Here is a 15,538-nt window from a genome sequence, read left to right as displayed (position 1 = left end):
AGCAGAGAAAACAATGCCTTAATGTGTTGAAATATTTTATACATTGTAATTGGTATGTTCCCCTATTTTGTGCATTATTCAAATTTTAAAGAATATAATAGGAAATTATTTTTACTTAGAAGGTATCAGATATTTAAATGTAAATTCGTTTGGTATCATGCATATTCACTCTTTTTCCTATTAAAAAAATCAATTTTCACATTAAAAACTCAAAGATATCAAAGAAACTTCTTACTTCATACACAAGTTTTTCTATATTTATATGTATACACTGATTTATTAAAAATATATCAAAAAAATATTTTGATTTGACTTGTTGATTTATGAATGGCCTAAAACCAAGAGAGTAATTTTTTTTTATATAAAATTGATTGATTAATCACAAATACATGCACTTCTTGAATCAATATGTAAATTCGTGTAAGATATTAAAAATGAGTCTGAGTGTACCAAAGTTAATTATATTTAAATGGTTTGAATATCATTTGCAATGATAATGGTAACATTGTTCATTGCTTCTAAACTAAAAAATGATTGCTTGATCAAGAAGAAAACTAAAAATAGATGTAATTAATGCACATAGATGCTTGATTATCCATCTTGTAGGATAACCACTTACTCTTATCATTTTCTAGGTGCTAAAAAAAAAAAAAAGTTTCATTGGAATCTCATTATTCTAGTATTTATGGTCTTTTAGCATCCATTAACAATGCTATATTTTTTTTTTCTATAATTTTTTTTATAACAATAATATTTAATATGATTCTCAAGATTAATCTTTATTAACGTCGAAACTAAATTAAAAATACCTATGACATCCCAATATAAATTGAAGGTCAAAAATTTAATTTCTCTTTAAAAGTGTTTGGCTTTACTATTAAATCTCCTTTTCAAAATGCTTTTTAAACTACATTATATCTAAAAGATATATCATATTGATGTTTTTAAGTTTTTTTTTTGTAATTTTAATATGTTGATATAAAAAATATTATTTTAATATGTTTTTTATTGAAAAGAATTATTAAATTTATTTTTTTATATTTTAAAATAATAATGTCAAAAATATAAAAAAATTATTAAATATATTTTCAATTTAAGAATATTTTTAAAACTCAATCTGCAGCTAAACCGGCAGCGTTCCGACCCAACCAGTGTCCTATTGGCTGTTAAAACTGCAAGGACTGGCCCCACCAACCACTCCACTTCTTCCTCTCTCCTTTATATACTTAAAGATTCTCTCTTTCTTTCCTCTCACACCAGAAAACCTTTTCCATTCCTAGAAATTTCTCCTCCTCCATCACCTCCACCATAGCTCTCTCTATGATTTTCGTTTTTTCTTGAAAAACAGAAAAACACATTTTTTAAAAGCTAAGGAAACAATAGAACGTTGAATTTTCTCGCAGGTAAACTGTCTTCTGTCTCTTTTTTCTTTAGCTATGTAGCTCTCTGTTTCTGCTGGTTTTTTTATTCAAGAAATCGTCAGTTAAGTGTGTTGCTTTATCTTGATCATTCTCTTCGTGATCTTTATGTCATGTTGATGGTGGTGGTTTATCGTTCATTTGTTTTTTGCGATCTTGGGCTGTTTTTTTTTTTAAATTCGATCGTCCTTATGATCATACCTTACTTGTATTCAAACTTGAAATGGATGAGTATAGAAAGGGTAATTAGTGATTTTCTTATTGGAAATATTGATTGAAAAAGGAAAAGAATTAATGTATAATGAGCTTTGATCACTCTTGCGCTGTTTTTTTTTTCTTTGAATTTCGATCATCCTTATGATCATTTTTATTCAAACTGAAATGGATAGAAATGGTGATTAGTGATTTGCTTATTGGATATATTGATTGAAAAAGGAAAAGAATTAAAGTGGAATGAGCTTTGATCACTCTCCTGGGCTTTTTTCTTTTTTTTTGAATTTCGATCATCCTTATGATCATACTTTACTTATATTCAAACTTGAAATGGATGAATAAAGAAATGGTAATTAGTGATTTTCTTATGTTGATTGAAAAAGGAAAAGAATTAAAATATAATAAGTTTTGAACACTATTGGGCTGTTTTTTTTTTTAATTTCGATCATCCTTATGATCATGCTTTACTTGTATTCAAACTTGAAATGGATGAATATATAAATGGTAATTAGTGATTTGCTTATTGGAAATATTGCTGTTTCTCAGATTTCTTTTTCTGTTTTTGGGGTAGTAAATCTGATTTTATTTGTTTTATTTTTTAATTTAAAGGGTTAGGTAGAGATTTTAAAACTGGTTTCTGTAGTATCTTTCTGTGATCAATCTATAATAACGTATAGAATTTGTTTTAGATTGTTTTATACGCAGACGTAAATGAAGGGTACGAAAGCAAAATAATTTAGGTAAAAAAGAAATTGAAGATTATGCTAAATTAACAGTCTTTTAAAGTTCATTTTTTCTCTCCATCAAAAAATTAAAAAAAAAATCATAATTTTGCAACCACCTCTCATTTGTCTCCAGTTGATGTTGCCCCTTTTTGTAAAAAAGAAAAAAAAATAGTATGATTTGTCCTTTTACATTATTGTGTCACCCTATGATCTTGAATTTTTATTTATTTATTTTAATAAAAAGTTGATTAGTGAATACTAACTATTGACAAGGAGGTCAGGATTTATCGAGCATACCCGATCATATTTATATTATATTCCGTATCTATATGTATTATAAATTACAAGATAATTTCTTTAAAATGACGCATAATAATTTGATTATATAATCTTTATTTTTCTTGATGATTCCTTCCGAGGGATGATGGAAACTTGGGCGGGAGCCATTGTCCTTTAATTGTGTGCGTGTATAAAGGTTCTTGATGATTTTCATGGCTATAAAAATGGGTTTAAATTGAGCTGTCACACGGTTTTAGCTTTAAAAAAATGGAAAACAAAACAAAAATAAGTAAAAGAGATGCGAGATGGAGATGGGATGCCACCTTTGATGGATCCCACCCACTATGCATCCTTTTTTTTTAAAAAAAAATTATGTAACCCTATTTTTGTATTTGCTGCGATTTGATGGTAGTTTTTCATTTAATTTCTTGATTGATCCATCTCAACATTTTCCACAATTGATGGTCATGATTCAATGGTCAATCATGGAAAGGGTGTTAGGTGTATTGGCCCTTAAAGAAATTCTTAGGGCCCACAAAGATAGTGGGGTCTCGCATGACATTTTCACATGATAGTAGATCAGAATAATAGCTAGGGTTATTTTGGATCTTATATGGGAGATCAGGAGGAGCATATACTTAATGAACTGGAATTTGGATCTTGTTATAGAGTCCTAATAAAGTATATTTGAATAGATCTAAGTACAATTGTAAAATCTTTAGTCTAATACTAGATTTATATTTATTTATTTATTTATAAGGTTAATTTAGTAAAGTTTATAATATGGATTGCCCCATGGGGCTACTCTACGATGTTACTTCGGATAAACATCATGGAATACAAATTATTACGAAAGTGTGATGATATGTTACATAGATTGGACCACAACTTCAGAACCCACAAATACCATGCCTTAAATTGCTACTTTTGTGGTGTCATGTCTTCGTCTCAACACTTGGTTTTTCCGCCATGGATGCTTGCGCTTTAGACCAGAGGTATCCTTTGAATGGAAAGTAAAGGGTGAAAACAGAACTATCCAGATGATGCCTTTTGTATTTTTCAGAAGAACATTATCTTATTTTTTATATTTCTATGTAAACTATATAATATTATGTGTGATTAGATATGATCTTTCGATGATGTGTATTTTAGAAATAAGCACTAACTTCTTTTAGATCGGGTTAACTCGGGTCCTTCGGTCGGGTCTGCTGCCCTTTCTGGTGGGGGCATGCACAGCCTGATGCTTGTGGCATCTTGGAAATTCTCAGTTCTTTGTTGAATACTTTGTTCGATTACGTGGATGATGACGACATGATTTGATGGGTACCGTGCCCTATTTAGGTTCCGACGCCAGGTGGTTTTGTCAGCACACCTTCCAAAGTCCAAATCAAAGACATGTCGCCCACGTGGTTCACTTGTGTCTGGCTAGTTCCACCTCAGAAATTGACTTGGCATTTCATAAGATTTCCCATTTTCCTTTTATTTATTTTGTCCATGAATTCGGTGCCTGTTTCTAAATGCGAACACGCAGATCTGCGGTTGCATCCACGTTTCCGAACCAAAATTATAAATATTATATTTTTTATTTGGAAACATGGGTGTAATCACAGTCATGCCGGCGTTGTCAACCGGCGCCCGGTTTTTAAAAAGGAAGGGCTATGATTTTCTCAGCAAGAACATAGTAACTTTTGATGGGCACAAGTACTTGATGCAATCCTTCTGGCGCTACAGTATCACTATGAGAAACATGTCCGTAAGGAGAGCATATGAACTGCCTTGATACACGAAGGTGACACGTCCTATCGTGTTACTTTAGCACTCCGGCTTCTGAGCCGGTCAGCATTATCAATATTCTAATCTACATGCTTGCAATGCATTAAGACACCATGTTGCTTGTGAAATGAAATCTCTTAATACCACTTTGTCTTTTGAGCTTGTGCTATGTGCATCATGAAATAATGTGTTCTGTGATATATATATATATATATAGAGAGAGAGAGAGAGAGAGAGAGAGAGAAACCCCGACATTGTTAACAGTTTGCCAGCTTGTTGCAATTTCAGAAGGAAAAATTTAGCAAGGTGAAGCTGGTTTAACATGGAAGGAGAGACTCAAGTCAGTTCAGATGTTCCAGTTGTGAAGGTTGACACCGATGTTGCTGATCCTATTAAGGTAGTGCCTTAATTAACTTAATGCAACTGACATTAGCCTGTTTTGCAGAAACTTACTGAAATGCTAATTTGCTATGAATTTTGTTTTTCATAAGGTAACAAATGGAGACTTGCCGCAAGTAGAAAAGGAAGGAAAAAAAGAAGAGGATGAAACTGATGGAGAATTCATCAAAGTCGAGAAGGAATCGCTGGATGTGAAGGATGGCTCTCATACAGCTGAGGCGCCATCTGTTGTGGAGTCTGACAAGCCATCTGTTGTGGAAAGAAGTTTAAGTGGTTCGGCCAGAGAACTGCTGGAGGCGCAAGAGAAGATGAAGGAACTTGAAATCGAATTGGAAAGAGTAGCGGCAGCATTAAAGCACTCTGAATCTGAGAATGCACAGATGAAGGGTGAGGTCTTGCTGGTCAATGAGAAGTTGGATGAAAGTGGAAAGAAGTATGAGGAGCTTGAAATCAGTCACAAGAAAGTGAAAGAGCAGATAATTGAAGCTGAGGAGAAATACAGTGCACAGCTCAACTCTTTGCAAGAAGCTCTACAAGCACAAGAAACCAAGCATAAGGAATTGATTGAGGTCAAGGAATCATTTGATGGCATCACCCTTGAGCTCGAGAATTCGAGAAAGAAGATGAAAGAGTTGGAACATGAGCTGGAAGTATCTTCTGGTGAGGCTAAGAAGTTCGAGGAGCTGCACAAAGAAAGTGGTTCACATGCTGAATCCGAAACGCAGAGGGCCTTGGAATTTGAAAGGCTGCTTGAGGCGACAAAACAGAGTGCAAAAGAAATGGAAGATCAGATGGCTTCTCTTCAGGAGGAGGTCAAGGGCCTATACGAGAAGGTTTCAGAGAATCAGAAAGTTGAAGAGGCACTTAAGAGCACTACAGCAGAACTTTCAGCAGCTAATGAAGAGTTGGCTGCTTCAAAATCACAGCTGCTGGAAATAGGGCAAAGACTTTCTTCAAAGGAGGCTCTTATCATCGAAATAACCCAGGAATTGGACCTCAAGAAAGCCTCTGAATCTCAGGTGAAGGAAGATGTCTCAGCTCTTGAGGATTTGCTCACTGCAACAAAAGAAGATCTTCAAGCAAAGGTTTCCGAGTTGGAAGGGATCAAGCTGAAGTTACAGGAGGAAATCAACACAAGGGAATCAGTTGAGGTTGGGTTGAAAACCCATGAAGCACAGGTCTCAACTGTACAGGAAGAATTGGCTAAAGTAATGAAAGAAAAGGAAGCTCTAGAAGCAGCCATGGCGGATCTCACTGGTAATGCAGCACAGATGAAAGAGATGTGCAGTGAACTTGAGATAAAGCTGAAAACTTCAGATGATAATTTCTGTAAAGCAGATTCTCTTTTGTCCCAAGCTTTGCCAAACATTGCCGAGCTAGAACAAAAGTTGAAGTCTCTTGAAGATCTCCACAATGAATCTGGAGCTGCTGCAGCAACTGCCTCTCAAAAAAACCTGGTGCTAGAGGACTTAATCCAAGCTTCAAATGAAGCAGCAGAAGAGGCCAAGTCACAACTGAGAGAGCTCGAGACCCGTTTTATTGCATCAGAGCAGAAGAATGTGGAGCTTGAGCAACAGTTGAATTTGGTTGAACTGAAAAGCAGTGATGCTGAGAGAGAGGTGAGGGAATTCTCAGAGAAAATATCTGAACTCAGCACTGCATTGAAAGAGGTAGAGGAAGAAAGGAAACAGTTGAGTAGACAGGTGGAGGAATACCAAGAAAAGATTAGCCATCTTGAAGCTTCCCTGAATCATTCATCGTCTCGGAATTCAGAGCTTGAGGAAGAGTTGAGAATTGCAGAAGAAAAATGTGCTGAGCTCGAGGACCGAGCAAATATGCACCACCAGCGCAGCATTGAACTTGAAGATTCATTCCAGACATCTCATTCCAAAGCAGAGGATGCTGGAAAAAAGGCGAATGAGTTGGAGTTGCTGCTTGAAGCAGAAAAATACAGAATCAAGGAGCTTGAAGAGCAGAACAGTGCATTAGAAAAGAAATGTATGGATGCAGAAGCAGATTCCAATAAATACTCTGGCAGGATATCTGAACTAGCATCTGAAATTGAGGCATATCAAGCCAAGTCATCAAGCCTTGAAGTTGCTCTGCAGATGGCTGGGGAGAAGGAGAAAGAGCTAACAGAATTACTGAATTTGTTCACAAATGAAAAGAAAACGTTAGAAGAGGCATCAAGCAGTTCCAATGAGAAGCTGACTGAAGCTGAGAATCTTATTGGAGTGTTGCGTAATGAACTAGTCGTGATGCAAGAGAGGTTCGAAAGCATTGAAAACGATCTAAAGGCTGCTGGATTGAAAGAAAGTGATATAATGGTGAAGCTCAAATCTGCAGAGGAGCAACTTGAGCAACAAGAAAAATTATTAGAGGAAGCCTCTACAAGAAGGTCAGAGCTCGAGTCATTACACGAAACCCTAAAAAGGGATTCCGAAATCGAACTTCAAGAAGCATTAGCAAACTTCACTAACAGGGATTCTGAGGCAAAATCCCTGTTTGAGAAACTGAATGCCCTTGAAGACCAAGTAAAGACCTATGAAGAGCTGATAACTGAAACAACTGGAAGGTCTGCACTTTTGAAGGAAGAATTGGACCTGTGTGTGTTAAAAATGGCAACTTTGGAAACCTCAAATGAAGAACTCAAAAGTCATATTGTGGAAGCAGAAACTAAGGTTTCCAACTCCTTCTCAGAGAATGAACTCTTAGTTGAGACAAACAATCAGCTGAAAAGCAAGATCGATGAACTTCAGGAATTGCTAAACTCTGCCATTTCTGAGAAGGAAGCCACATCTCAACAACTTGTTTCGCATGTGAGCACTATCACAGAAATAACAGACAAACACTCGAGAGCCATAGAACTTCATTCTGCAACTGAGTCACGAATGGTGCAAGCTGAAGCGCAGCTACAAGAGGCCTTTCAGAGCCTCGCTCTGAGGGATACAGAAACAAAGGATTTGAATGAGAAGCTAAATGCACTTGAAGGGCATATAAAATTGAACGAAGAACTGGCTCGTCAAGGAGCTGCAATTTCTGAATCTCGTAAAGTTGAGCTGGAAGAGAGTCTCCTCAAAATTAAACATCTGGAAACCGTTGTAGAGGAACTGCAAACCAAGGCAAGTCATTATGAAAAAGAGAGTGGAGGGCTAGCTGAGGCGAATTTGAAGCTCACTCAGGAGCTGGCCTCATATGAGTCCAAACTCGGTGATTTGGAGGCAAAATTATCTGCAATCCTTTCTGAGAAGGATGAAACAGTTGAACAGCTTCACATTTCAAAGAAGGCCGTTGAGGATTTGAGGCAGCAGCTCTCTGATGAAGGGCAGAAACTACAGTCTCAGGTTTGCATCATCATTTGTGGTTTTACATTTCTTGTTAAATAATTATTTGGCGATTATTTTGACCATAGTCTTCTAACTTGCTAAGTTTTCAAATTTCAGATATCTTCAGTTATGGAAGAGAACAACCTCCTCAATGAAACATATCAAAATGGAAAGAATGAACTTCAATCAGTGATCGTCCAGCTTGAAGAAGAACTGATGGGACAGAAGGCGAATGAAGATGCCTTGAAATCTGAGATTGAAAGTCTCAAGGCTGAGGTTGCTGAGAAGTTGGCATTGCAAACTTCTCTTGAGGAACTTAAGAAACAATTGACGGCAGCTGAAGCTCAACTAAAGGAACAGGTATTGTCTCAAGAATTAGGCACAAGTTCTAGAATAGGGTTTTGATGTTCCATAAGTTTATTACTGGATACTGAATAATAATCTCTCTGACTATAAGTTCATATAAACCTCCTGTTGTGTTAATATAGTGGAAAATTATTGCAAGGAACTTTTGAAGTACTTCACTGACAGTTTTCTTTAATGTTTAACCAAACAGAAAGAAGCAGATTCTCACAATCAGCTGGAAAAAGATGAAGCACTGAAGAAATCCCTTGAAGACCTTGAAGCTAAGAACAAAGAAGTGTCACATCTAGAGAACCAAGTGAAGGAACTTGAACAGAAACTGCAAGTGGCTGGCACTAAATTATTAGAAAAGGTTGGTTTGTATCTCCCACAATCCATGATATTTCCGTTCCTTAAACTGAAAAAACAAAAAATAAATCGAGGAAATTACGTGGGAAATAAGTTGTCAGAGGAAATGCTAATATTAGTCATTTAAATGTAAAAATCAAACAGTTGCTTACACTGAGATATATTGCAGGGTGATGGAAGCAGTCCGGCTGAACAAAAAGATGGATTGGAGATTAAATCCAGAGACATTGGTGCAGCCATTTCCACTCCCACAAAAAGAAAGAGCAAGAAAAAGTTGGAAGCTGCATCTGCACAAGCCTCATCCTCTTCTCAGACTCATACTCAAACTGCAGATGTTTCGCCTGCCATGACCTTGAAAATCATCCTGGGAGTGGCCTTGGTATCTATCATCATTGGCGTGTATCTTGGAAAGCGTTATTAGTTTCGGCTTTTTGGATTTCGGTTTTGCTCTATGTTTCAGGTTTTTTTGGCCCTTTGTTTTATTTTTTTTAAATTCCTTGTTTCATACCAGTCGATACACGAGGTTGGAAGCTGTATTAGTATGCTTTCTAGCTTAGGTCTTTGAGCGTCGGTTAGGGAATTTGTTTTTCATTATTGCCCCTTGCCTCAATGCGCTAGACAAAAGAAGTGTTCAATTCATGTAATATTCAAGTTTGCATTAATTGGTTTATTGATTGGATTGCAAGACCTTGATCTTTTTATTTGGAAATTCTGTGTACTCTATCGAGTGATGAAAGCTAGCACTCTTTCTGGATGCTTGATTAAATACTCAATCGAGTTAGCAAAGAAACTGGGAAAACTTTGAACATGTGATGAAGCTGAAACATGGAAATCAGGCTTCTAGTGACCATCACATTCTGCTTTTATGAAGTAGATTGACTCAAGCCATTCGGTCACTGAATCAGAGCTTCAGTACCATCAAAACTTAGCTAAAAATACATTACCACATGTGTTTCCTTCAAGGATAACTCTTGCCGTTCAGCATTTTTATGAAGATACATCCTCAAGACCCAAAGCTCTCTGTGCTGTTGTGGTTGCAGTTCATAATTTTTAGTGGCATCCAAGGATTTAACATCTATCGGTATTGAGGTGGATTTGGAAATGATCAAAGCATAAAACTAGCAATCAAACCTCATTGTGATCTCCAAAAATGCATTTCTACTCAGCAATATATTTTGATTAATTCTTCCCAAGGTCACACGGGTTTAAGGTGCATCAACTTAAAACCATGAGAAGAAAATGATCATGATTCCCATGAAAGGAAGCTATATTGTCACTGCATATGTGGGTTTTGTTCTGCGTTCTGCAGATTTGGATGAGTAAACGGATATTTTTTACTTGAACTCCAAAACAGATGAAACACTTCTAGTATTCAACCATGTCGTATTAAAGAAGGTCCAAATGGAAAAACACTAGTGTCATACTTGATTGGAGTCACTGCCCCCCTAAACTAGCTCCTGGTTATAGCGCCAAATATAACTATCTTGCAATACCTTTCTCCAATGTGAGCATGGTGTAAAACATCCAGTAATCAATATTAACTCTCCATGGATATTTGGATGAAGCTCAAGTGGCCTGCGATATCATCTTCATTTCACATCTTAAACTTCCTTCAGTCCATTAAAGATCTCAAAATCATCAAACCCTGCGAACAGACCAATGCATTTAGTTTCATTAAGAAAAAGAGTTGTTTTCTGACATTCTCAAGTATAGCAACAGCAATTACCAGTAGCAACATCTTCACTTTCATCAGTTGATGGTACCAATGGCATCGTATTAACAGATGGTGGAACAAGCGACATCCAATCTGAACTTCCATAGTCTTCTAGGGAAATATCATTTTGTGTGATCCAGTCTTCAATAATACTGATATTGTCAAACGATATGGGGTCCTCAGGAATCTGTTTTCTGTTTCCATCAACCCTGGAATAAAGATGGTTAGCAAAAGAACAAGATCACGTTCCTCTGTGATTGTCCAATACCAACTATAAACATAATCATTGGTTTTACTTACATCTGTCTAAGACGCAGGTTGTACTGAACAAAGACAAGATCACTTAGCCGTTGGCGCTGTAGGCAGTTTCTTGTGCGATACACCTTCTCAAAGTGAATATGATTATGGCTACACCCAATTGAACTGCAGGTTTGGCTGAGAATACGTATAGCTAAACGAGCCAAATTGGGGCAGGCTCCCCCATAGGCAGACCACCAATCAGCTACAATGAGGAGGTATATCTAGAAATCAGTTCTACATAAAATTGATGAAAAAAAAATTATTCTAGCAATAGGACAGAAAGATGTAATTCTAATACATGCATGGAAATCGCAAAGAATGGCTAGGAAAAATGCAATTCTTGCATATGCAAGGGAACACAATTCTTGTACGTGCAAGGAAATTGCAAAAAATAAATATAACACTACATGATGCATTATGTCAAACAGGTATAGCACAATAGCAACTTCAGAAACATGCCAAAAAGGCATGAGTTGAGTACCATTGATATCCCTAAATTTCCTATGATATTTGACAATATGAATTGAGTTTGACAATGATTTGAAACTTATGTTTATAATACTTTCTCAAAGGTTTCCTTAAGCGTTGCATACACATTCTTGCTGTGTATATATGCCAAGTATTTGGGGCAGCATTTACGCCTTCTTTATTTTTATACCAAGATGGTCAAAAGCAGGTTTCTTTTTGGCAAGTTCATTTGACAGGCAGTCCATTGGCTAATCTTTTCCTAGCAATCCCTTTTTCAAGAAGGTAACCAAGCTAGAGTCTGGTCTTTTAATTAACTTCCCTTTATTTTTTGAGGGGCAGATGTCTGGAAGTAAAAGCCTACAGTTCGCAATGAAAGGCAGGGCTTCCTTTCTGGATTTGCCGAGTTTAGCATGCTTCTATTTCACTAAGGTAGAACAAGGTAGCTTATGTCCTCTCTCTCTGTCTCTGTTCAATCATAACCTCCTGATTTTAACATTGCAACATTGAGAATTAAAGTAAACAGAGAGCTAAAGGTAGTTGAAACCAGCCAGCTGAGCAAGACCATTCAAGGAATCAAGGTGAGAAAGCTCTTCAGAGAAGGAGCCCCAAAAAGGAACAATTAAGCTAAGCAAGTAGGTTTATTATCAAGCAAACTATTATCATTTGAAAGCTCTTGCAAGAAAGCAGAGAATCTGAACACTGTATGGCTCTCAATACTATATGGCAACAGCAATAGTAATCGAAATATAATGAAAGTAACCATACCAGGAAGCAGAGTATCTCTAGCTCTAATTGCCATCTTCCTCCCAAGGTCTCCTTCGGCATTCTTGTACAACGTTAACTCTTTGACAATCTTATCCTGGACTTCAGTACCAGGAACCAATCTCTCAATGCAATCAAACATCCTAGACAAGATTTTATTGCGTATATCTTCTTCAATGCTATAAAAGAACTTGGGGTTAAGGAAGAAGCCCGCAGCATGAAGAGGAGTTTGCCATTGTTGTTCCCACCTATGATCTAAAATATTCCAGTAAACCATATAATCCTCTCTCTTGACAAGTTCTCTCTTAATGGATTCTTTGGCTCTGTATATTCCTGAAAAAACATATCCCATAGCAGCCCTCTTTTCACTGCTAACTATTTCCAAAACTTGCATGAGCGGATTTGTTAAACGGATGATTGAGATGCATGAAGACCAAAATGATCGATTACTTAAAACATCTACCATTGATAATCCTCCAGGTTGCTTTGAATAAGGGCAGTCCATCCACTCCTGTGAGGTTACCATAGTTTGCAAATTAAGTTTGAAATCAGCCATTTGTTTCAATGCAGTGAAGTTAGTAGCAGAGTGTGTTACACCCCGTCGCACAATGTCACTTCCAGAAGTAAACTTCCTCATCAGGTTCAGCACTGCACTATTATTGTAGACAAATCTTGTGACAGATTTAGCCTGTTCAAGCACTGCATTAATCCACTCAAGTTTTCCAAAATCCTCCAGTATCTGATCAATGCAACGAGCTGCACAGGGAGCCCAATACAATGAAGGGAAAGTATCCATTAATTTTTTCCCAGCAGTGACATAGTGCTCTTCACCATTGGTAATAACTTGCAAAACGTTTCCAGCTCCAACTTCCTCCACTATTTGTTTAAGCAATTCATACAGACTATCTGTTGAGTATATAAGATTTGATGCATCCACTGATTTTAAAAATACTGTTCCTTTAGAGCAATACACCAAAAAATTTAGCAAAGTTATACCACTTCCTGAGTCCAATTCTTCAACCAAAAGAGAACAACCAGTCTTCGCCCATCTTGTCTTTTGCTGTTCAATATCACTATTTACTTCTTCAACCAGACTCTTCAATATCCGACCTCGAAAATCTTGATGTGAGGGTGCAGCAATCCCTGACTGTCCAGAAAAAACTGCATCAATCAATGGCTGGAAAAAACTTGAATCCAGTGCATCTAAACTAGCTCCTATATCATACAAGAACCGCCCCATTGTCACATGGATTGCATTATCTGCTTTTTCTAAACCCGGTCCCATTAAAGCATCAGCGTCATGTGCAGCTGCAAGAGCAATAGCTGAAGTTGTCTTGCCTCCTCTGCTCTTTCTTTTACCCAAATTTTCATTGCTTGTTCCTTCTTCATCTAGTAAAAAATCTGAATTTACTTCGGCTAAATTGCAGCCAGCAACAGCTTCAGGTGAGGTGTTCACCTCATCACTATGATCAGCAAATATGTCTAAATCTTCACCACTAGGAAGTGAATGAACATTGTGTAATTTTTCTTGATTCAATTTCCGTTTCTTTCTTTGCCACGCTACAATAGGACTCAAATGTTGTTGCATCAAAATCCGGACACTGGATGGGACTCGAGTGCAAATACGCACACCGCTACTATTTCTACCAGCAAGGTGCTCCTTAAATCTATGAATGCCACCGCCCTTAAACAATTTGGCACAGTAATTACACTTAATCTGCACCCGTTTCTCATTTCTCAACATTTCACAATGCTTCCATCCCACATCTTTTTTTCTCCGGGTTCCTGGAGTCCCTTCAAAATTACCGAAGGGATTTGAAAGCATGCCTTCCTCACTAGAAGGCAAATTAACAATGCTTGCTTCTTCCCGAATCTTCAGTTGCTGACTGTTCTGCTTCCCTATAACACCATCAAGGTACTGCTGCGTCCAAAGCCGGACATCAGGTGGAACACTTCGGCACATAGGCCCACCACCTTTGCGACCAGCAAGATGCTCCTTAAGCCTATGAATCCCACCACCCTTAAACATTTTACCGCAATATATACACTTCAAGTATGTCTTTTTCCCTTCCTTAAACATTTGACAATGTTTCCATGCCAGGTCTTGTTTTTGGCGTGTCATTGGTGATGGTTCCAGAAACTCCTCCATTTTTCCAAATTAACCCTTTGATAAATCACTAAACACCTATATCAACACTATCAACTTTTCTTCAACGGAAACAAAACTAACTGATCAAACCTGAACAAAACCAACCAATGTTGCCTTCTCCTTGCTGTCCAAAACTGTCAGCGGGACCTCAATTCCTACTATGTGACACAAAAACAGAACGAAAGTAAGACACCCTTAATCATTAAATGATGATCTGTGAATTAAACTAGTTTCACATTATACTTCACAAGGAAAAACTACTACCCAGATGACAAAAGTTCGAGACTTTAAATCCCATACCTAAAAAAATCATCATATAAAGACAAACATCTTGCACTGCTAGTACAACGTTAAATTTCATAGCTTTTATGTCATTGACTATAATCCCAAAAGTCATGGAAGTCAGCCATTTTTTATCATGTTATTACATTATAAGACTAAATCCCAGAATAAGTCTGCAAATACTAAATGGTACAAAAAGGGACTAAATTCTACTGCTTTTGTTCATAAAAACATAATTCAAAGGAAAAAAAAAAAACACGAGTGAAAGGAAAGAGCTTTGCTTTGCTCTGTAAGAGAAACAAACCTGGGTGAATTCTGGTCGGACCGGTTGTTTTGACCCAACTGGTTCTCTGGGTTTTCACCGGTGATCTACCTGGTTGTGGAGAGGTAGTGAGGGAGATTCTTGATGGGTTTTCACGGAGACCAGCTGATCATCAGAATTTCGGGTGAACCGAGAATTTGGTCTGGTTTTGTGTCATGTCTCGGTTAGGTTTTTTTCTGGCGGAGGCATGAAAGAGAGAGTGGTTGGCTTTTTCTCTGTTTCTATTGCTTGGGTGGAAGTTTCATTTGGGTCAACTACATTTTAGCCTATGATAATTTAATATGTTTTACTTTAGTCTTTATAATTTAGAATTTCTCAATATTAATTATATATATTTCATTATAGCCCCTGGTTTATGGCTATACTTTCACTAGATCAAGAAATTTCATCTGGACTCGGGTTTCGTGATATTTCATTTTTTTATTATTTAGCATAAGATTTGAGTTCTGATGATTGAGGAGAGCATATCCTTTTAACCATCATTAGCTAATGAAAGTTAATCATTAACCCTCCTTTCGAATTATTTTTATTTTATGCTTGTTAGTTATTAAACAATAAAGGACTTTAATGAGATTTTTAGAAAACTATATAGAAAATAATTTTAAATTATCAAATTGAAGTAAAACATAGGGATACAATTTAAAAAAAATAATTTTAAACTTGAATTTTTAATATCAATATATAAAATGACTTAAAA

At 36.7% G+C, this 15,538-nt stretch overlaps 2 protein-coding genes across 3 annotated transcripts; one reads left to right on the top strand and one right to left on the bottom strand.

Annotated features, from left to right (window-relative positions):
* Positions 1-1,254: 1,254 nt before the first annotated feature.
* On the top strand, positions 1,255-9,553 carry LOC105108142 (myosin-9-like). Its single transcript, XM_011002337.1, has 6 exons — positions 1,255-1,403; positions 4,697-4,805; positions 4,900-8,151; positions 8,251-8,493; positions 8,690-8,848; positions 9,014-9,553. Exons 2-6 carry the CDS (start codon positions 4,731-4,733, stop codon positions 9,263-9,265), a joined length of 3,981 nt encoding a protein of 1,326 aa, XP_011000639.1. The 5' UTR covers positions 1,255-1,403; positions 4,697-4,730; the 3' UTR covers positions 9,266-9,553.
* Positions 9,554-10,084: 531 nt separating this feature from the next.
* LOC105108141 (uncharacterized) lies at positions 10,085-15,097 on the bottom strand. Of its 2 annotated transcripts, none has more exons than XM_011002335.1 (5): positions 14,824-15,097; positions 12,092-14,395; positions 10,859-11,060; positions 10,571-10,767; positions 10,085-10,489 (listed from the first exon to the last, which is right to left on the bottom strand). In XM_011002335.1, exons 2-5 carry the CDS (start codon positions 14,235-14,237, stop codon positions 10,446-10,448), a joined length of 2,589 nt encoding a protein of 862 aa, XP_011000637.1. In that variant the 5' UTR covers positions 14,238-14,395; positions 14,824-15,097; the 3' UTR covers positions 10,085-10,445. The 2 variants fall into 2 exon arrangements, with proteins under 2 accessions (XP_011000637.1, XP_011000638.1); XM_011002336.1 differs by having other exon boundaries at positions 12,092-14,392.
* Between the last annotated feature and the right edge of the window lie 441 nt (positions 15,098-15,538).

The sequence above is a fragment of the Populus euphratica genome, unplaced genomic scaffold (genome assembly GCF_000495115.2).
Source record: "Populus euphratica unplaced genomic scaffold, PopEup_1.0 scaffold183.1, whole genome shotgun sequence".
Taxonomy (NCBI): Eukaryota; Viridiplantae; Streptophyta; class Magnoliopsida; order Malpighiales; family Salicaceae; genus Populus; species Populus euphratica.
The sequence above is the reverse complement of the archived record's forward strand: the minus strand, read 5'-3'. Positions and strand labels throughout refer to the sequence as shown.

Excerpts from the sequence above, each read along its gene's own strand:
- LOC105108141 (XM_011002335.1), bottom strand. The coding sequence starts at position 14,237 with ATGGAGGAGTTTCTGGAACCATCACCAATGACACGCCAAAAACAAGAC. Across the intron at positions 11,061-12,091 it reads TAGAGATACTCTGCTTCCTG|CTGATTGGTGGTCTGCCTAT; the intron begins GTATGGTTACTT and ends TCCTCATTGTAG. Across the intron at positions 10,768-10,858 it reads AACCTGCGTCTTAGACAGAT|GGTTGATGGAAACAGAAAAC; the intron begins GTAAGTAAAACC and ends TCTTTATTCCAG.
- LOC105108142 (XM_011002337.1), top strand. The coding sequence starts at position 4,731 with ATGGAAGGAGAGACTCAAGTCAGTTCAGATGTTCCAGTTGTGAAGGTT. Across the intron at positions 8,494-8,689 it reads AAGCTCAACTAAAGGAACAG|AAAGAAGCAGATTCTCACAA; the intron begins GTATTGTCTCAA and ends TTAACCAAACAG. Across the intron at positions 8,849-9,013 it reads GCACTAAATTATTAGAAAAG|GGTGATGGAAGCAGTCCGGC; the intron begins GTTGGTTTGTAT and ends GATATATTGCAG.